At 48.0% G+C, this 21,823-nt stretch overlaps 1 protein-coding gene across 4 annotated transcripts in view; it reads left to right on the top strand.

Annotated features, from left to right (window-relative positions):
• Nucleotides 1-21,823, top strand: part of raraa (retinoic acid receptor, alpha a) — a 132,894-nt gene that overhangs the window by 86,762 nt on the left and 24,309 nt on the right. Inside the window, exon 1 of one of the 4 annotated variants that reach the window (XM_035612249.2) lies at nucleotides 7,056-8,034. The exons of the other annotated variants lie outside the window; for them this stretch is intronic. Coding sequence (XP_035468142.1) covers nucleotides 7,857-8,034 — 178 coding nt within the window. The 5' untranslated portion in view covers nucleotides 7,056-7,856. Of the gene's footprint in view, nucleotides 1-7,055; nucleotides 8,035-21,823 lie in introns of those variants that run through there. 4 annotated transcript variants of the gene reach the window in all.

Genomic DNA, 21,823 nt, shown 5'->3' with positions numbered 1-21,823 from the left:
GGCAAAAAGTTTGATATTGCCATCAGTTTTCTGAACGCCTCTCTGGGTTTGTTGTTTGAGACCGACAATGGACGAACGTCTTCCCCTGCTGCCTGTGGCCAAGCTGAATGAATGCGGAAACAACCGCAGCGCAGGGGAAATCTGTGCTCTGATAGGGCAATTTTTACTGTCAGGGTTGTCCTCTGCTTTAAGATGAAGCTGACCCATGAGGACCTCTGGGATTTGCGGGTATAAAGGGCTGCCTCTCATCCAATTAACTCCTTTCTTTCATATTCATAAACACACACACACACACACACGCACAGCGAGAGAGCTGGTGGGTGCGTGGTGGACAGTAGGAGAGGCTTGAGAGCTTTCTCCATCTACATTCCCTGCGCCCCACTCTTTTGAAATGCTGATGACTCCTCCTCCGTCACCCTCCTCGCTCTGCTCCCTTCTCTTTTAATGTGGCGGAGTCATCCATTCCATTAACCCTCCTCCTGCTCCCCTCCCCAGGTTAGAATGAGGAAGATCCTCCACCCCCATCTCTGTAGATAAAAGGGCGGCCAACAGGGGCCACAGCGGTGGTGATGGCTGGGGCATTTGTCATGCCCCGAGCCTCGGCAGTCTGTTGCTATCCCGGGCGCCTTTGTTGTCCCCAGCTCCCAACTTGCTAAGCAGGGGATTTCACATGTTTCATTAACATCTCAACCAGCTCGGCACTTTTGAACATCTCACATCGCTGGGCGGGGGAATGTGCTCGAACACAGACATATGCGCAGCTGAAACATTAAAAAGGAGGCAGGCGACAAGCACAGGAGCCCAGGAAAGAGGGAGCAGTTTTATGAAAGAGAAAGGGCAAGATAAGAAACTGTACCGCACACATGCACGCGCATACGCTGCTGTTACGATGAGTGTTGCCTGCACATTCAGCCTGCAGTTATCCAATCTTTGTGCGGTTCGTGGCACACATTCGGTCTTTGTAGTAAGCACAACAATCAGTGTGCCCCGGTGTTGGGGGCACCACTCAAGTGGAGGTCACTCGCCGAGGCGTTATAATGCTTTGGGCTGGGCATAACAAGACTGAGGGCAATCCACTTAAAGCGAACCACCAACTGCCCCTCCCCCCACCTCCCCTCACATCCATTCCAGGCCACCCGGAGCATCACACTTCTGAATGGAAAATGGGAAATAGGCCCTCTGCAGCACTTCAAAATGTGGACAGTGAAACAGCTCGCGGGAGGGCGGGAGAGAGGAAAATAGTGTTTTCGGGGGGTTTGGAGGTGGGGGCCGGGGGTCAAGTGAGTGATACAGAGCTGCTTTTCAGACACGTTGACTCGCTTCAGCACTGCCGAAGATCTCAGGGGGAGATGATTCACTCTATAGTTTTTTGTGAACTCTGTTATAAAGCCACGAGCGCAAGGCTGCGGTCAAGAACATGGATGCAGGAAATGGAGAGATGAATGGTATCATACATGGATAAACAGGGTGTAGTAATAGCATCAGTGATGCCAATTTCTGTGTGAGTTTTGGCAGCGCTCCTCGCTCTCACAGCCTCGGCCGTCCTCTTCCTGCTCTCCTCTTCCCTCCTGCTCTTGGATTTTTCTCTCTCTTTCTCTCCCTTTGCACTCTCCTGCAGGAGGTTATCTCTCACCTCTGCCCCTATCACACTATACTCCGTGTTCATTCTCCACCCCTCTTGTCTTTCTTAATAGAATTAGTGGCGTGTCCATCCGTGTGCACATCTCCCTGTTCCTGACAGATAATGGGGGCCATTGCTGGTGCGGGATGACTGATGTAGGGATATCCTACCTCCAGGGTAACATCCAGGGCAATTTTCCCTTGATTTGCTGAGCGATGGACTCAGTGCAAAGGAACATACACCAAATGATCATTGCTGAGATCGGCTCTGTAACTCAAGGCCGTAGAGTGCGGATGATTACAAGCTATACAATAAGCTATGCCCCCCCCCCCCCTCCTCCTCTCTCCCTTTCTCTCCCTCTGCTTAGGTATTTCCAGAATGCCGCCGGCCATGATGGATTTATGAGTAGGCCATACTTTGGTAAACACCGATGGTGGGCAGCTTTGTCCTCCCCCCTGTGATATAGCGAAGGTCCCCATAAAAAATAGGAAAACCAGGTTACGGCCACCATAGAACTGGGCTAAACAATAAAAGGCTTTATGGGCAGATATAGACCTGTACCATAAATGCTGGAATCTGCTGTCGGAGGGGACATTAAAGGCATAATGACGGGGGGCCCTGCAGGCTCTAAGAGAGTCTTTTTTTTTAAAAGACACACACACACTGAGGATAGCAAAGCACTGATGAAGAGATCTATAGAACAGTTTAACTTTGGGTCAGGCTGTGTGTGTACGTGTGTGTGTGTGTGTGCGCGCGTGTGTGTGTGTGCGCGCGTGTGCGTGTGTGTCCAGTAGATTGAGCGTAGAGGAGGTGGAAGTGGTGCAGTGTTCATCGATAACTGCAGCTTGTTCTCACATCGAAGGGTCGGGCCCTCATTACACGTTGGCTCGCTTTCGGGGAGCACAGCTGTTGGGTTTGGCTGGTGCTGCCGGTACAGGCTGCACAAAACCAGCTGTGCAAACAAACACACACACACACACACACACACACACACACACACAGAAACTGTAATGGCAGAGCGGGGTGGCAACAGACAGGTCGGTAGCCTTTCAGGTAGACTTAAAAGCAAACAGTGCACCCAGGCACAGACACGTAAGCACATCCTGATCCTGGTTGGAGAGTGGCCTGAGGAAGGTGGCTGCTGCGACATTAGGGATAGGGACAGGGCGGGGATGGGGCGGGGGATTATGGTATTCATCATCACAGTCATGGGATAATGCTACAAACAGTATGTTTTGTCCCACAGCGTGACGGTGACCTGGACAGATGCAATCACTATGTTATCATCCCTTGCTGCCTCTCAAATTAGAACACATTTCAACTCCTTAAATACTTCCCCTCTGAATTTCTCTTCTGTGTCCGTCCCCGCTGTGCTGCTTCATTAGGTCGCCGGGAAGATTTAGGAAAGATAGAAAGCTTTGCCGGGGTTTCCAAATTCTTTATCGTCTGGGCATTAGCCATCTGCTGGCACATGTGCAGCAGAGCTTGGGGGGAGGTGTAGCTTGAGCGCCTGTGTTTGTGTAGCAGTCGCTAAGGCAGACAGGAACTCTAAAATTAGGCCTGGGCCATTCTAACTCGAACACGTCTGGCCTTATCTTGTCAGGAGATAGCTATTACCTGGGCCAAGTGTTGTCCGAGCGATACGGCAGGTCTGATCTGTTTTTCCCTTTGCCTTTTAGCCTGCTTAGAGTCTCCAGGTCAAACATTGCTCAGTTGACTTTTCCCACTGACTTTTGGACAATGTGATTTAATTCTGTTTTGATTTGACCAGTCGCTCTGATAAAGAACACACTGCACAGGAAATATTCATAGCCATGGAAGGAAACAAAGATTGCTCTCCAGAGTACGGGCCGATCGCAGATGTTGGTGGAACATCTCCAGAATCTGATTAACATTCAACTAATTTTCTCAATCATTAGCCAAACCAAGATCGGCTCTGACACCGTTGTCTAGGGTGTGTGTGTGTTTACAGAGAAGGCACTCTTCCTCATCTTTTTTTATTTTTTATCACACTCAATAATCCAAATGACATAAAGACCTATTGTTTGTTCTAACCTGTCAGCTCATCTCCTTGGGGGGAGGAATGGCAGGGGGAGCACCTTTTTACGACTTCCTAACACCCCTGATTGGGCCAAGAAAGAAGGAGAGTGGTGCAGTAAAAATAGTTTGACACCCTCAAGGTCCAGCCAGCAATCTCCTCTCCGCCCTTGCCCATAAAACGCTTTGAATTCCGTCCTAAAATCCTTCTCCCATCTCTCTCCCCTCTCTCCCTCCCCCATCACTCTGCTCGAACCTTTAAGGTCCAGCTTTACTCCAAATCAAGGACGCTATGTTTTCTGCTCGCTGTGTTATTTGCATTTACCATCTATTCAAGGCAGGACAATATGTCTTACAAATAACGTTGCAATATTTTCGTGAAATATGTATGTATGAAATATATTTTATTATTCTCAGTTTTTATTTACGTGCTCTAATGAGAAAAATCTCACTTCATTGTATAGCTGCGTTCAGTGCACTGATTCGCTCAGCCCCCTTCTGGCCTCACTCTCATACACTCACACACACATACACACCGACAAGCACACAAACACGTTGAGAACGGACCTGTATTGTCAAACTGGATAAAAACAACATAATTTCGTCTATGGTCGAGCAGGGAAGTGATATCTGATTAGGAGTAGTCGCCGGAGACAAATTCTAATGTCAGGTGTGAAGTGACGTACTTAGAGCTGCCCACTGGTGATCGGATCACTCAACATGGATGTTAATGCCAGGTATTAACAGGGCCTTTGTTTGGCATCTGGGTAGAGCATGCGGGAGGATTCCAGCTCTATATACTTACACGCTCGCCCAGGACACTGATCCGGATGTGTCTGACATACCTGTATTTTACTTTTCAGTTTGTGTCTGTGAAAGGGAAAGAGTCGTAGGACAGAGCCAGAGAGCAAAAACACCAAAGCAAGTCTCATGATGGCTCAAATGTTTGCGATATAATCATTTACGACAACCCACATCTAAGCACAAGCTGCAATACATTGACTTTGTTTGAGACATCACCCACTCCTACTACCGAGGCCTCCGCAGCTGAATGGTTCTCAAATCAGGCCCCTCCGCTTGTTCGTCTGGACTTTATGCAACAAAACTTTGAGGCTTCAGCGACAAATATAAGACTCGCCGCGCTGTGACGAGTCAAGGGATTGAGACACAATCTCACTCTCAGTGGTCTCCGCGCCAGAGTACTTTTCCATGTTCGCAGGAGTGTGGTGCTTATTGATGCCCGAGCCAGAACAGCCACCTGGCCTGGCACATTAATGTGGACCGCAACTCTCGAGAGACCACTAACTATGCTCACTCCTCCTATATTCATGGCACCAGTCGTCAAGTGTACTGTACGTCTTATTATGTCTGTGTCTGTGACGAGTCACTCTCATGTGCAGGCTGGACACCACTTGGCCCTCGACCAGTGCTGGTTTTTCCACTGATGTAATGGAGTACACCTCATTTCCACACTGTCAACCCAAAGGTCTCTGTTACCCTTTCTCTCGTCCTGGTAAAAATACCACATGTATTTAATCTCAGGCGCCTTGATATATCCAGTTTTATTAAGCAAGACAGAGTGACTTGTTTCGTTAAGTGAGAAAGTTGTGGGAAAGGGAGGTTTTTCCAGGTCTAATCTTGTATTCTTCCCTCCTTCTCTGTAATAAGCAGTGATCAGCAATCCGTTATCTCTAAGCTTGTTTTATGCAATCACAGGGTATTACCCGACGATGAATGCTCTCCCCCTGGAGAAGAAAACAGAGCCTGGAAAATTAGCATTTTCTGACAGCCATTACTCATAGGGCTTATCCTGTCAAGGAATGTGTGGCTGCACTATCAGCGCAGGCAAGGGGTCGCCGCGGCCCCGGCCTGCACACTGGGCTCTTATCAGGCAGGGTAAACACACAGGGGTCTGCATTAAATAAGTGTCACAGTCAGTGGGGACGGAGCAGGCCAGCCTCCCCCCCCGGCTCCATACAGATAATCCCTCTCAAAAACTGTGTTGGTCGGACCCAGCTTTGGCCTGTGCCTCAGGTATAGTAGGCAAATTGGGGAGGAGAGGTATTGTTCAGGCAGAGGTGTCACAGGTTGTTGGTCCTGTCCACATGAATGCAGATACGTTTGAAAAGGCTAGAAACCACACTGAGATATGACGGTAGAACAATTCTTACGTGTGTGTGTCTGTGTGTGTGTTTGTGTGTGTGCGTGTGTGTGTGTGTGTCCTTAATCTCTACTATTGAGCATGTGTACTCCAGATCCCATGAAAATCCCAGGTCAATGTTGTCACTGCTGCAGCGTGAGACAGGTGGTGTGTCAGTGAAGTTAAAATGTCTTCTGGGACCGTGAACTTAATTGCCACTATATTCTCATTTGCATATTTGAACTTCACATACGTCATTGTGCTGTGATTGCTTTGGCACGGGGCCTCGCGCCTTGTGAATGACACAGCTGCAACTATGGTGCATGGAATGTTGCAGAGTAAAGGTGGAGTAACCTTCTATCGGGGAGGCGATGCGGCTCTCCGAAGCGAAAAACAACTTCCTGGACTTTCCCCCAGCTGTGACTGCACTGTGGGAAAAGTTAAGTGTCACTCGCCATGACTGGGTGACTTTGCTTTTGTTGCTTTATGTATGCTGGGCTGAGCTGAGGCGCCTCTCTGGGCAGCACTCGGGGAAAGTGTAATGGCGTTACACTGAGTGTACAAGGTGGGAAATCTTGAATAATGTGTGATGAGAGCGAGCCACAGAGGCGAATCCGAGTCAGCCAGTGGGTCACCAGGAGGTGAGGCTGCCTACTTCTCTGGGTTCAGGAAAAGTTCAGCCGCATAGCATTAGGCAAATTAGAGAGACAGGCTGGGGGAGAAAAAGATCGCGGGGTAGGGACTGATGAGAGCATGGGGGAGAGGGTCGAGTCAGTTGGAAGGAGGAGCCCAAATAATGAGTGTGAACGTACGAGGGCAACTTCCAGGAAAAGGGAGCGAGAGAGACGCAGCCTGCTGCAGCTCCCATTATGCCCACGAACCCCCGCGTAAAGATGTGAGAGACTCATTACTGCAGCTTATATAACTCGACCGTGTCCCCGGGTACGTTCCTATTTAAAGGCCCCCGCGCCGAAATGTGAGGACGGGCGGCGCCCCGCCCCCTCCGCCGTCCCATGCGCGGCCCGCGTGTCCGACAGAGGGAGATCCGCGGTGACGTCCCTGAAGGGGTTAAACGTGGGAGGAGCAACGCATGAGAGGAGACCGAGGGAAGGCGAGGGGGCGGGGCCACAGCCCCCAGCTGCTGTGCCTTGTCACATTTGTGCAGAACACGATAGCCGCGCGGTTCGGTGCGGGAATGGTTCAGCCTGCTCTCTCTCTCTCTCTCTCTCTCTCTCTCTCTCTCTCTCCCTCCCTCTCTCCCTCTCTCTCTCCCTCCCTCCCTCCCTCCCTCCCTCTCTCTCCCTCTCTCTCTGTCTCTCTCTCTGCGAACACAAACAAGGCGGCGCTGCGTGTTTCATGCCTGAACCTGGATGTCTGGGGAGCGGGCTGTGACCCAGGGAGCCGCCGCCTGTTGTAGCCTGACGCACGGAGGGAGACCGGTTCACCCACGGCACTGACAGGAGTCCGGCCGCGACGGGACGACCGACCGTCAGCCCGAAGGACACACTGCACCGACACGGAATTTCCTCATCCCATGTTATTTGCGCCTCCGGTATTTTCCCCTCCGTGTTGACTCTTGGAGGTTTGTCTTCTCTTCCCCGGGATTTAATTCGGCTCGGCTTCTCGCTGTGGCGTGGATACGGCCGCGGACGCTGCTCTCTCTCTCTATATATATGTGTATATATATACATACACATATATATCTATTCTGCAGAAGTTAATCGGGTCGCTCCGATTCGTTCGCCCTAGTCGTCCCGCGCCGTGTCCCATCGTCGGACACCATGCCGCAGACTGCTCTTCTGAATTATGTTTTCAAATTGAGCGCAGCCGATTGAGGGTCCTCCACACACCGACCCCGCTCCTCGGTCGGCTCAGAGAGAAGATGTCCCCGCTGGGTTTGGATTTACCACTTTACATTCGATTTTAATGCAGGCCCCCCCCCAGTTTCTGCCTCTGCTGGCACAGAGCTGAAAGCCGCGAGCGCGCCGCGTCCCCTGCGCCCACGACACCACTTCGTGTTCTGACATTAATCCCCCCGCTGCTGTCGCCCGGCCCCGTATGATGTATGAGAGTGTGGACGTCGTGGGACTGAATCCCAGCCCGAACCCGTTTTTAATGATGGATTACTACAACCAGAGCAGAGGATGCTTGATCCCGGAGAAAGGACTGGTGTCCGGAGCGCCCCATCCCTACAGCACGTCCATCAGGAACCAGCACTGGAACGGCTCCAATCACTGTAGGTGCCCCCTCCTGCCTCCGAAACCTCCTCGCCCCGTGTGTGTGTGTGTGTTTATCAGCCAGATATATATTGTGGTTTCCATTCTGTCCCCCTTTTTAGGGGACCAAATCGCTCTCATATGGCTTTTTATTTCCCTGTCACCAGTCAGTGTTATTTAAATTATTTAAATCCCGTAACAGGCCCAAAACAGGGTTGCATGTTCTCACCATCACTGAGCTTCACATCTGCATAATATATACTTGACCCACTTTCGGTCCCCCCCCCCCCCCCCCCCCCTCACTACGCGCCCAGGTTGGCGGGGTGTCTATTTATTTTTTATTTCTTATCTTTTTTGTTGTTGTTGGAGAAACGTCAGTGTGACTGCGGCGCTCTGATCCAGGCGACGTGATCCAAAGCTGTTGTGTTTCCGAAGTATGCACTAAATACAAACAAGGTTTCGCAAGCCATGCCAACGTTAATCAGATCAAACTTTCCTGCCAGTTTTATCCCTCGGCTCCTCTGGTAATCTGGATATAGCTGCACCCACAGTTCCTGAGCAGCGAGGCCTTAGCCGGACTGTCTAGTGTTCCAAACAGGCCCCTGAATTATCAAGCCTTTCTTTATTTTTTGACCTTGTGATTTGTATAAATTAAAGCTGGAGACACAATTATAACAGTGCATGCTGTTTGTGTTATGTTTAAATCAGGGGATTGGCTTTTTTGATATATTCTGATGTTCTGCTGTGTCACAATAGAATATTAGAATCAATATTTAAACTCAAAATGAAATCGTCCAGAATATAATTTTTGTTGGCTGATATGCCCAGGAGGGAGGATGACTGGCTCTAAAAATAGCACGCTAGTGTCTGATGGTGGTTTATAAATCTTAGTGAGACTAAGAAGTGATTTGGTTTGCACATGTCCTTCTTTGGTGGAGACTTTTTTTTTCCACGTTTTTCAGCCCACCGATACTGTATCCGCTGCTGCAATAGGAGAGAGTTTTATTGCAACAACAAAGTCTCCGAGAAGCCGTCCCCATTCTTTACCTCAAAGGAGCTGCACGGCACAAAGCTCGAGCAGGTCACGGAAGAGTTAGCTCTGTTGTCTTTCACAGCTGAAGGAGTGTAAAAGGCAGGAATCTCCACAGGCTCTTAAGGGCCAATTTCCTCCTCGTCTCCAGACTATAGGAACACGCGACAAAGGGAAACTTAAACAGGAATTTCTGATGTTTGCCAGTAGCGCCAAAAATTATTTTTGTTTCCACTGCTGTCTTTCTCTTTTGCCCTCTCTCTCCTTTATTTTTCACTGCTTGTGTTTCCAAGTCAGATGAGATTAGAAATTCCTCTCGACTAAAAGGGACGAGTCACATAGATATGTTTTTTTTCCAAGCAGATATCCAGCGAGCTTGATAGTATTTATCTTACTGGCCCACTAAAAAGCTTTAGTGGCAGCATTGATTCAAACCATGTGAGCTCTGAGAGAGAGGCTTTTTTGTGTGTGTGTGTGTGTGTGTGTGTGTGTGTGTGTGTGTGTGTGTGTGTGTGTGTGTGTGTGTGTGTGTGTGTGTGTGTGTGTGTGTTCGTGTGTGTTCGTGTGTGTTCGTGTGTGTGTGTTCGTGTGTGTTCGTGTGTGTTCGTGTGCATGTGCATGGGGGGGGGGGGGGGGTTAGGCCCAGGGAAAGACCTCTGATCCCTTGCTCGACTCCACATTGTTCTGTAGGGTAGGAGGTTGGGTTGGTAAATGGTGCTAGCATGTCTGCTCTTTGCCTCACTGCTTGAACGTAATAAAAAATTTAGTGCACAACCAGGGAGTGGTGGTGGCGGGGGGGGGGTAGAGGGGTAGAGTAGAGAGGCACATCCGTTCGTGTCATCATGTGACTCGGAGGCTTATTGGATCATAGGGCCAGAAAACAACACAACAGGCAAAACGGAGCAAGATTTCTTTTTCTTTTTCTATTCTTTTTCTTTTTCTATTCTTTCTCCGTTTTCCACCTCCTGTTCTTAAGCAGGAATCCAAACCAGCCAGGCACACAAGCACGAGGCAATCCAAAAACATCTTCTGGCTTTATCTTTTTCTGGCTTCTTTTTGTCTTTAAATAATAATACTTACTTCACAGACAGTAGTCTCATGGTGTCTTGTCCTCTGCACGTGGGTTTAGAAACAGATTGCTGGTGGAGTTAAACATTATTTTTACCCCCTCAGTGCTTTTCCTTTTTGGTCCTCCTGTTTTTTCAACCTCTCCACATTGGATCTAACTATTCATTATAGGCTCTGCAGACGACCTCTCTGGCTCTGAGAGTGCACTCAATGACATCTTCGCCTCAGTCAATCTGGCCCAAAACAGCCTCCTTAACCCATTAAGTGGCAGGGCACTCGTCCAGATCATATGGACGCTTCATCCCTGACTTTTGCGGCTTCTTAAAGATGCTGCAACTCGAGTCGTTTTCTTCTGTTTTCAGCGCAGGTTTGCTCAGTCACCGGCAGCGTCGGCAAACCACCTCTAATCTGGCTATATTCCGAGAAACAATGCAGAAACTTTATGGTGAAAAGGCTCCGGCCTTGCAGATTAAACACACTTGATTTTTCTCTGAGCGCCTGTCAGAATGCTTACAGCAATTATGGGCTCATGCATGAAAGAATGTGCATGGCCTTGTTCACATGACTGTCACACACTAAAAAAATGGGGGTATGGAAGAAAGAGGGATTGCATGGTGGGCTCAAATACTCACTGGGCGCACAGGCTTCTTGCTCTTTTGTTTTTTTTCCCAGGCTCTCCGCAGATCGAAAGGAAGCGGTCACCGGGGATCTCCATAGAGAGTAAACGAAGCAGAGAGAAGGGCGAGCTAGCTTAGCTAGTTTGTCTTCAGAAGACAGGGCATGCCAAGTGGGCTATTGGACGTGAACACTGTGTCTGAGGGTCCAGTGACCGGCGGCTTAATCTGACTCATGGTATTTAAGTGCATAAGTCCTTTAGCCTAGCAGGAGACGAGGCCCAAGAAAAACCAGATGGTATTTTATTGTTTTTTGGTGCAATGGACTGTAAAAGCAATTTTGGGCAACGAGTGGATTTTTGTGCAAAGAAAAAAAAAACAACAAGAAAGTTTCAGCTTTGCCAGTGAAGCGTAAACCCATGTGGTTTCTCTTTTGGCCTTTTGAGAGGGTGCAGCATCAGACAACTCTACAAGAGCGTCCCTAAGTGTTTATGCTGTTAGGCAGCTACATGGAAAACCGTGGGTGATGCGTTTGGACTTTGTGCAGGCCAGCAGATTGGTGTTTGCCTTGCGAAACAACTGAGAATATCGCTTCCGCCCCCCCTCTTTATTTATACATGCAGATCTTATTTGGCAAGTGTGTGCTGAGAATTGGGAAAAACACGAGCAACCTAGAATAAACAGAGAGAGGCCTGTCCTGTCCCGGAACGTACTTGGCTGGAGTACTGTCAGTTTCTAGCAGTGGAGGGGGAGGGGGGGGGGTTGCTGTCGTAAACAGCAGGAGAGCAGGGTCATCCATTAAGACAGAACATAGAGTACCAAATTCATTTTCTTGATCAATCCACTCAGGCTTTCTTGGCAAAGCTGCTTATAACTTCAGCAAAATTACAGCTTGTGACTTTGTTGACCTGAAGCAGCAATGCAAATCCCACATCTCAATACACTGCAGTGTTTGTCCTTTATGTCAAGTCCCTAATGTTTATAAAAAAAAAATTGTTTGCATGTTCTTCAACATCCATGCACCTCATTGCTTTCATGAACAGACCGATGAGAGAATGGGCCTTTCCTCTTGGGGGATTTGTTGATCCCAATTTGATGGAACTGGCAGGATGGATGGACAGGGAAGGGAAGCTTCAAGCTGGCTTGCATTGCACCACGTCTGCCTCACCCCTTTCAGCCATTGGCGACAGTGATTTAGTAGCAGGAGCGCCTGGAACGCCACAGCATGTGTGTGTGTGCGTATGTGTGAGAGAGAAAGAGAGCTGTGTGTCCACAGAAACACGCCTGCTTTCACCTTCAGGTGAACATCAATAACACATTTTGTCATCAAGGTATGTTTGTAATGTCAAGGGGTGAAGAGAGTTCAGCGCTGCTGCCGCCACTCTCCTGGGAAAGGCCGCGGGGCAGCATTTCACAACCTGCCATCACTCGCTCCCAAAATGGCAGCGTGCCACCACCCTTCTGAGTGCCTGCTGCCCTTTTTAATGCAATTCGTCATCCACCAAAAAGAGATGCCCTCGGACTTGGATGTTCAACGCCAAGGTTACCAGGGGCAACAGAGAGCCATATTGTTGTTTGACAGTGACCGTTGTCATTTTGAAAGAAAAAACAAAATTTTTTAAGCATTTTGTGGTCCATCACCTCGAACAGTGGCAGAGCAACTGCCTTTTGGACACAAAAAAACAATGCTATTAGCTGACTGGCAACTTCTCTAATCTCATTCCATTTTGGGAATGTCAGAAATTTATCAATTTTTTTGTCTGGCTAGTTGTTTTTTTTTGTTCCTGTGCACATGAACACACACTCAGACCCACCGATGGGCCCCAGCTTGTTTGTAGAGAGAATTAGCCGGAGGCATCAGTCAGACACTACTGTACACCAGTTTGGTTTGACGCTAAATCCCCAAACAAGGGTTGGTGTACACTGCAAAGCCCAATTTGATGAACAAAGCAGCGCCGGCAGGAAAGATCCAGGCAGTGTCATTGATTCATCAGGGCTTAAAGAAGGCAGCTGATTGCAGACATTGTCACAATATGGCTGTTATCTCACTATCAATAATTACACGCTCCCCCATGTTCGTCCTGTTACATGTGCACACACACACACACACACACACACACACACACACACACACACACACACACACACACACACACACGTATACAGGAGTGTGGGAGGGAGATCGAAACACTTCAGGTTAAAGGGAGGTTCCACCCTTTAAAATATTCATAGCTTCTTCATTTAAATCAATTCGGCTCTACGGGGGCAGTCAAGCATCAACTGTCAGAAATTGAGCTGGGCCTGTTGTAATCACTTCTTTACTTATCTCTACAGATGGCTTGTTCGCTATGGGCTCTGCATGGCTAGCTCAGCAGCACATTGAGAGGGGGGTTTCTCTCTCTCTCCCCCCCACCTTCCCATCTTGCAGTCCCATCTCCATGTTTCATCCCCACCTCTTCATAATGGAACACACATAAATTCATCTGGGTATTGAACCGGGGACATTCATCACCCTAGAATTCATCTGCGAGCCATTTTCATTCCCAAAGTGTCTCCTTTCTCTCCCCCACTTTATCTCTATCTCCCTTCTCTGTTTCCCCATCTCCATGGTGGCATTCTCCACATGGCAAGGCCCTCGCCGCGCAGTCAGTGTCACGATTAATCCTTAATGCTCGCCTGCCCTAATTTTTCGTCATATTTTACAAGATTTCCTGCCCTCCAACCCCCCTTTTGCCAGCATATGCTATATATAGAGTGATTACATGGAATGTTGCCTTGTTTCATCAGTAGCAGAGGACCACTGGCTGCCTCTGCCTCTGCCTCTCCTCTGCAGTCAGGCCACTTGCTCTAGGCCAAAGCACCGAACTGCTGCTTCCACCAACACACTCATCCCAGTCCCCCTCTGGGGAACTGTGTTAACATCTCATGGATGACAACTGTGTACACCAAGTATTCGCACACACACACACACACACACACACACACACACACGCTACAATGGAATGCCCGTCTATTTAGAGAGCGGGATAACCGAGAAAATAGGGTAGAGGTTAGTATGCTAAAAATACTAGAGCCTGGCAGTTCTCCTGCTGTCTGGGCAATAAATAGCGCAGTGTTGCTGCCGTCTCGGTCAGCTTTGTTAACTAAGGAGCAAGAGAGGACTCTCTGCCCCAGCTCGTGTTTGTGTTTCATGTGGTAGGGGGAATGGGGAGCTCTGAATCACCCAAACCTACCTAATTTATTTGTGCACACACAAAAACAAAGCCCCTTAGGCTGCAACTGTGCTTTTAATAAGCTAGCAGCAGGCCAGCTCCTCCGATAGAAGAGATGTCTCACTGTTTCAGATGATCTCACTGCGGTTCATAACTGGAGTCCTCATTTGCCTGGCTTTCATAATACCTGGTGTTGGTGTCTTTAACGGGCCTCCAGGGTGCAAACAGGGCAAGTTTTGGAGCAAGAAAAACACCTTTCTGTTTTTTTTCTCTTGATTTATGGAAGCTTCCTTCTAAAGTAACTTTAGACTTCCATATTGTGTATCGTCTCCTCTTTGATCCTTGCCCAGGCCCGCTCAGTCTGGTTCCAGTTCCAGTTTCTTCCCCTTTGCAGCCGGCCTAATCAACAAGGGCAGAGACCCCCACTGACACTGACCCCACTGACCTCTTTTCTGCTCTTCTCTTTGTACCTACAGTACTTGGTTTTTTACTTGCTTCATCCTCCCCTTATTTTTCTATTTACTGTGTTTGTTACGCACCAAACACCTAAGCCAATTCCTCATATATGACAACCTATTGGCAATAAACAACAATTCTGATTCTGATTCAGTCATGTCCCATTTGGAGACTCTGAGCTCAGTCTGTCTGGACACTGCTATCTCCTCTTTCCCACAGCCCCTCTGAATCATTTCATACTCATTAAGTGTCTGGCTTGAGCCTGGGCTGTGACATTTGACTCTTAAAGGCCCACCTGGGACCGGGATGAGATAGACTGCCAACAGTAAGGCGGAGGTGGAAAGGAAGAGTGTAGTGCTAGATGGTGATGGATAGGACAACATGTTAGACTGAAGGAGGCAGACGGGCTCGGGTTACAGGCCACTTGTTCCCTGTCACCCTGTTTGTGATATTAGTATTGTGTGAACTGAACGTTGCCCTGTAGCCGAGCAGCCCTGAACACGTGTTCATAGAGGTGAATGAGAAGAGAGTGGAACAACTGGATCCTATGAACAGAGCCGCTGTGTGTTAAAAGGGAGGTATTCTGATATCAGGAAGCCCCTTCATTTCAGAGTGGTGCATTGTTTAACCTCTGCTGTGACCTGCGGTGTCTTATCTGGGCCATTGTGGGTGAAGTACCTCGGCTGAGAGAGAGAGATAGTTGCTGGGTAGATATCACAATAATTAAGTGCTCATGTCAAATGCTGACACTCATTGTTCTGCGAAAAATAAATTGGTCATCCCCTTGGCTTGGGTAAAAGCCTTGGTGGGGTTAAGTTGGTGGCCTACTGGTGTTTGTTTTTGAAGGTTTCAAATGCAGAGATAATGCACTGGGAGAGACGCAGAGATAAAGCCCTCAGGATAGCATGGGCCGTCCTCTCTGGATGAAACTAGACACATGAATGTCTTAGTCGATTTCTCATTCCTCGTAATCTTTTTTTCTTTCTTTCAAAAGCCCTGCTGGCCCGCATGTTGCTTCAGATTGGATAAGGGGGTGGCCTGATAAGGAAAAATGCAACCATGCAGCAATTCAAGTGGAGAGGGCACATTCTGTTATTCCACCAGATTTGTTTTAGCAGTAACTTGATAAAAGCTTTTATAGTCGGGAAAAGAGGAAATGAACAAAGGCATTTGTTGCCTAGTTTGTGAGCAAATGTCTAAATTAGTTGCACGTTACTATTTCACAGTTTGCCGCGTTTTGACTGAACAATCGCAATGGTCCTGATGCTTTACCTTCTGCACACATTCACATTCATCGGTCCCCCAGATGACAACTATGTGATCAAAGCAGAAGCCTCTGCTGTGCTTTGTATAGATAAAATCAGGCTACAGGAGCCCATTCACGCCAAGGCTTTCTCCTCCTCTCCGTCTCTTCTCCGGTCGGAGAGCTGACTAATGGAAAAGTTGCAGACGATTTGAACCACAATTGTCAAGCGGTACAGCGTGGCGCCCCGTAGTAACTGGGATCGGTCCCTTTGCCTGTAGCGGTGCTGTTCTGTGCCCCCACCACGACGTGACACCCTGCTTTGCCCTCGCGCCATACGTGGGAAACCTTTGCACAGCACCGCTGCCTCTGTAGCGGTTCCACAATGGAGCTGGATTATTGTGTCTGGGCTGTCAGCACCTCTCAGCTGAAAGAAAATGAGAGGGAGGCAAGAGAGGGGAGGGGAGGTTTCAGGCACAGGGAGAGTAAAGGAGGGGAAGGCTCCAGGAGAGCTGGCATTTTAAAACAATAATCTCTGTGGAGCCTTTTAGGGAGTTTAATGTCATTTTTGGCCTCTGGATTTTTGCCCTTTTCTCCTTTGAACAAAAGGCAACGGAGAGCGGTTGGGGAGGAAAAGAACATGGAAATATTTGAAGGGAGACAACAGACAGACACGGGAGGGGGGCTTGCTTGGCAGGGTGACTGATATTATTAGTGTTCTAGTATGACTGATGGAGACTTGGCCTGCATCCAGAGGCTGCCAACAGACCAGCATTGGCAAATTGAGTCTGGTACAGAATGACCTATATACCCCCGTCCTATTTAGCACATTTGTCGTTATCTTTCCCTTCTCTTTAGCCATTCTTCACTGACTCCGTCTCTTTATTTTGTATCAAGTGTCATGATGAGACAAAGATCCAAGTATCATCTCAGGTTTCCAGCTTTTTTTTTTAAATTGACCTTAATGTGTGTTGTCCATTTGCCTTGGTGAAACCTCTTCTTCACTGTCCTGGAAGAGCAGCTCAGGACAGATGGATGGCAGCTTAAGCAAAGCCACACGGTGCTTTTTACCTCGTACCTTGCGTGCAATCTGCATGGCTGCCTAAATTTTCTCTCCCTGGCTTCAGGCAAGAGTGGGAACACTAGTCTTCTATCCCGTGTGAATTATGGAATGGATGTAATGCAGCAATTAGACACACGCACACACACACACACACACACACACACACACACACACACACACACACACACACACACACACACACACACACACACACACACACACACACACGTGTCCCTCTCCCTACGTGGTGACCCACTAGGTTCCCTCCTGCACCGAGAGAGGGTTTCCCTGGCTGCACATGATAATCTAGCCCATAGTGCTGCTCTCCAACCTGGCCACCTAGCTCGGTCTTCCCCCCACACTGCTCACGTCTAATCAACCTCCATAGCGGCATACATCCTGAAGCTACCAAGAGGAGAGATCTGCTCTCGCTCATATGCTTCCATTTAAAGCCTTTCATGAATGTAATCCCCCATTGCCAGAAGGAGTTGCATGGGAATCTTGGTCAGCTGACTGTGAAAGAGGCAGGGAGGGAAGCAGGGCAGGAGGACTCACAGTAAGGTTGAAGCCCCCCCCCCCCCCCCCCCCCCCCCCCTCCCCTTCCAAATTCCCTAAAGCCTGCTGGGATGCTCCTTGGGCTTGACTTACCCAACCCCACCTGCCCTCGCTGCTCAGCACGAAGCTTCATCACCGGCTTCTCCTGAGCTGGCCTACTTGGGACTGTTTGATCTCATTGTGGAAGCGAGCGAGCGTGCCCCGCTGCCTGGCAGGCAGAGAGAGCTCCTTGATGCTGAGGGTTGAGGAGGTGGAGCAGACTTCAGTGGAGAGGCTTAATAACTGTATTAACGTCGGTGGCTCCCCTAGGACCTACACCTACGCAGCGATGGGAGGAGGGGTGTACAGCGCTGTGAAGCTGCCGTCTCTCACTTTTAACACTCTGCCCTAATTTTCTCTCCACTCCTGCTCTCTTCGAAGCCCAGTCTTGGAAATCGGTGTGATTTTTAAATCAAGATACATTAGAGTATGAAAATAAACACCCCGTCTTTTATCAGCCCAATCTGATCTGCATCTCTTTGTTTTTTTCTTCTTTTTTTCATTTTATCAGTTGTCCTGCATGACTCTCTATTTATTATTCTTTTTATCACCCCCTGTAACTCCATTGTTCATCCACTTTCTTACACCCAGCTATTCACTTATTCATGATAGATTGACATCAGTGTTGTTCCATCCCAGCTTCCCTCTCATCACACTACGACGTGTCATGTTGCCCTACAAACGGCAATATTACAATGGATCGAAATTACTGTGTACTCTCTCCTCACCTGCGTGTGTCGCTATTCATGACGGTCCCCCTTACCCCCTGAATTATACATCGGAAGCGGCTGAATAATTGACGAGCCCCACTTAGCGTAATGGACAGAGTTAACTGTGGGAAGCGTGCGTTCCTACTTGCAGTGGAACTGGGTCGCAATATACGGGACCCAGTCACCCCGGAGGGTCATAATGAGGCCCCGGTCACGAGGCCAAGAGACGGAGCAGTCAGCAGAGGCCAGCCGGGGTTAACTGGACCCCAGAGGGAAAGAGGAGAGGAGAGAGAAGTGGGAGCATTAACACCAGGCTTACCTGAGGGCTCAGCTCAGGTTACTTCCACTCATTGTTTTTGCTTACCAGTGTGTGCATAAGCAGCAAGCCTAGTCCTGTATATGCATGCAAACATACACATTGTCTTTTTTACACTAGTATGCTTCACACACATGCACTTACACTTGGTGGAGCTAAAATCTTACACGTGTTTGATTCATGTTCCTTATAAATAATGAGCTGCTCTAGCAGTTATATTAGACTTTTACGTTTGCAAATAAAACATATATATATATATATATATATATATATATATATATATACCTCATATTTGAGGTGTCTTGTTGTGTACATGATATAAAATGAAACTCAAGTAATAACAATTTTGAGATCATGTAAATTGAGAAAATGTATCATTATTTTGCAACCCCAAAAAGTGTTGTGATGAATGGCAACCAGTCTGCTGCTGCCTCTGTGAACAAACTGACCAATTATATAGTCTTTAATAATAATGTGTGTATACTTAATATATGAAATATAGTTATTCTATGTGAGAGACTACCTTTTTTGGGGGGGTAGGGGGTTGTCCAACACCGTAGGGAAATATCAACATTGTCTCACTAAAGTCAGTCCACTGACTGGTGGGCAGCCACATCACAGGAAATGGTGTGTGTGTGTGTGTGTGTGTGTGTGTGTGTGTGTGTGTGTGTGTGTGTGTGTGTGTGTGTGTGTGTGTGTGTGTGTGTGTGTGTGTGTGTGTGTGTGTGTGTGTGTGTGTGTGTGTGTGTGTGTGTGTGTGTGTGTGTGTGTGTGTGTGTGTGTGTGTGTGTGTGTGTGTGTGTGTTGTGATCAAATGGCTCCCCCCAGGCTACAGTGAAAGGTCAGGGATCTATGCAGGAAATTAGTGTCTGTGGAGGCACAGACAACACACACACACACACACACACACACACACACACACACACACACACACACACACACAGAAGGGAAAAGCACAAATCTCAGCCAAGGAAGCTAAACATATCCTTCATTAAATTCTGCGAACATCCCCCTGCGTCCCCTTGATGACTCTGCCTGCTTTCATCAGCCATTTTTCCTAAGCACGGAGCTAACTTTACCTCCTGGTGGTATAGACAAGCACCTCACTCTTTATTTTTTTCATTTTTTTTGTGCATTTGCGCTGACACTAAAGACAAATGAGTCTGCCTCTGCCCGCCCACCCGGTCTCCCCCTGCCCTGCCCAAATCTTCTACTAAGGAGCCCCCTGACACTACGCATCAGACAGCTGAATCAAATGTGAGTCATCAGTCATCATTAGGAGGCATGAGCAGGAGAGCGGTGGCTGGCGTCGCAGGGTTGAGGATAGGACGTGCAAAGCTACCACTATCATCTTTGGGTGGATTCAGCCACCTTGCAATATGCAGAGGACTTTGATCGGACAGCACAGTGTCAGCCCATGGATCTGAAGAGTAGCGTCCATATGCGCTTGAGCGATGGCCAGTGGAGAGCGGTTGTTCTGTCAGTGTCAGTCTCATCATTGTGCAGCTAGCTTATTTTCTTCTACGTCTCTCGCTCTTCTAAATATGTCAGCTGTCTCCTAGGGGTCTTTAGGCCATTTTAACCCCTCTGCTGACCTAGTAACCCCCTCGAATCTCGGCATCACTGGGCTTTTAAACAGACTAGTGACAGGATAATCACCTTCTTCTTGTCCACACCTTTGCAAATACCTCCACTTACATCCACAATAATATGTTTCAACCTGGCATCGGCACTCGCAGCTAATTTATGAAGGGAACCGGTGTCATTACGGGTTTCATGTACAGTAGAGGAATGCACGTCAGCCTGCCGAGGCTTGACGGCGGAGGTAAATTACTAGTGAGTTTTACTATTAGCTCTAACTCATTTTGACAAGTACATGGAGTGGCCAACCTAAATGGGGCTCTGGATTTTAAGAGAAACAGCCGGGCGAGAAGGCACATTATTTGGCATCATTGAACACACGTGCGAGTCACGCACACGCCACACTTGCGACCTCTCCCCCACTTCCAGTGCCATGCTCCGGCTCTGAAGTTGAGGAGATCAAACCCTTGTAATCTATTCGGCTGTGATTGACTATTGTGTTATCCACAGAGAGGGAGAGAGGAGGGGAACGAACACGGGTCGAGAGGGGCAGTTTAACATGACAAAGCCCATCCCCGGTGATCCGATCCTCTCTTCTCTTCCCCACATCCTCATGAGCCTCTTCTCTTTCTATCCTTTTCTCTTGATCCCTTGTTACCCCCTTTTTTCTGCACCACCTCCTGGCTTCTTCAAGTCCATTTCAGTCCTATAATGCAAATAGCTCTTTGCTCCCTCCATATTTATGACCTTTTTCCTCCACTGTTGAATATGCGCTTAAGAACGGAGGGCCTTGAATGCTGGCAGTCACATTGGATTAGCGGGTATCAATGGGCAGATAACCTCTCTGTTAGAGTGAGCAAAGAGCAAACACTCGAGCACAAGCATTCATTAAGGTCTTTTGGCTTACAAACATTAGCTCCATTTACACAACCTGTTCGAGGCGGGACTGTCGCGCATTTATTCTGCCTTGCTGCTGTGTATAAAAGGTAAGAACATTAAAATTTGGTGGTGGGGGGGGGGGGCAAACACTAATTCTCTTTTAAACGGCAGAATGCTTTCTATAAATATAAAAATCTAATCATACACTGGCGTGGCAATGTGCCATGTTGTTTTTGTAAACACGCAAAGGTTAACATAGCGATTGGTCTTCTTAATGGCTGCTTAAAGCATCTCTGTATGAAAGGGGCTACCGAGGCACTGTGTGCGGCACTCAGCCCATTAAAGATGAATGCAGTCTGGTTAATGTGTATATGGGTGTAAATTCAGTCCCAGTGGACTGAGTCATGGTGCATTAAATGCACTGTCCAGTACTTCTTCACCTGCGATTGTTTTTAAAATGCTGAGGGCAGAAATGTGTGATTTCTCCACTAATGTAGATCATCTGTACCAAATGTTCTTGATAGACAAACTTTGCAGCCTTTGTTCTTAAAACATTGATATATCTTGTCCAGCGCTCCTCTTTTCATGATTGTTGTAATATCACAGGATCATTTCCAGTCCTCTAATTCACGGGACTCCTTATTACTGGTTGCTTGTTATGTCGTTGACCTTGGACTTTACAGGAATATTGGGATTTTGCCTGTTGCACTCCACTCTAAGTGGCTTTGGGATAGAGAGAGAGAGAGTAAATCTTGAATGATATTGTAAGACCACACCATGAGTTTCTGCTTAGTGTAGTTCCAGTTTAAGTATTTCTTTGGCACCTTCCTGACATCATGTGTGCCTGAGTATAGTTTATCGCAGGAGGTAAATGCAGGCACAGTCATTCACTCACGCACAACTCTATATTAAACACAAGGGGCTTAATGTTTCATGGAGCCATTTTCACAGTCAGAGCAGTGGCAGCTTCACGTGTGTTCGTGTTATGATCCAATGACTCGATCTACCAACCCTGATCTTGAAGCGTGTCATGAGGTATCACA

The sequence above is a fragment of the Scophthalmus maximus genome, chromosome 16 (assembly GCF_022379125.1).
Source record: "Scophthalmus maximus strain ysfricsl-2021 chromosome 16, ASM2237912v1, whole genome shotgun sequence".
In the NCBI taxonomy this organism is placed as follows: Eukaryota; Metazoa; Chordata; class Actinopteri; order Pleuronectiformes; family Scophthalmidae; genus Scophthalmus; species Scophthalmus maximus.
This window is presented reverse-complemented; position numbering and strand designations above follow the sequence as displayed.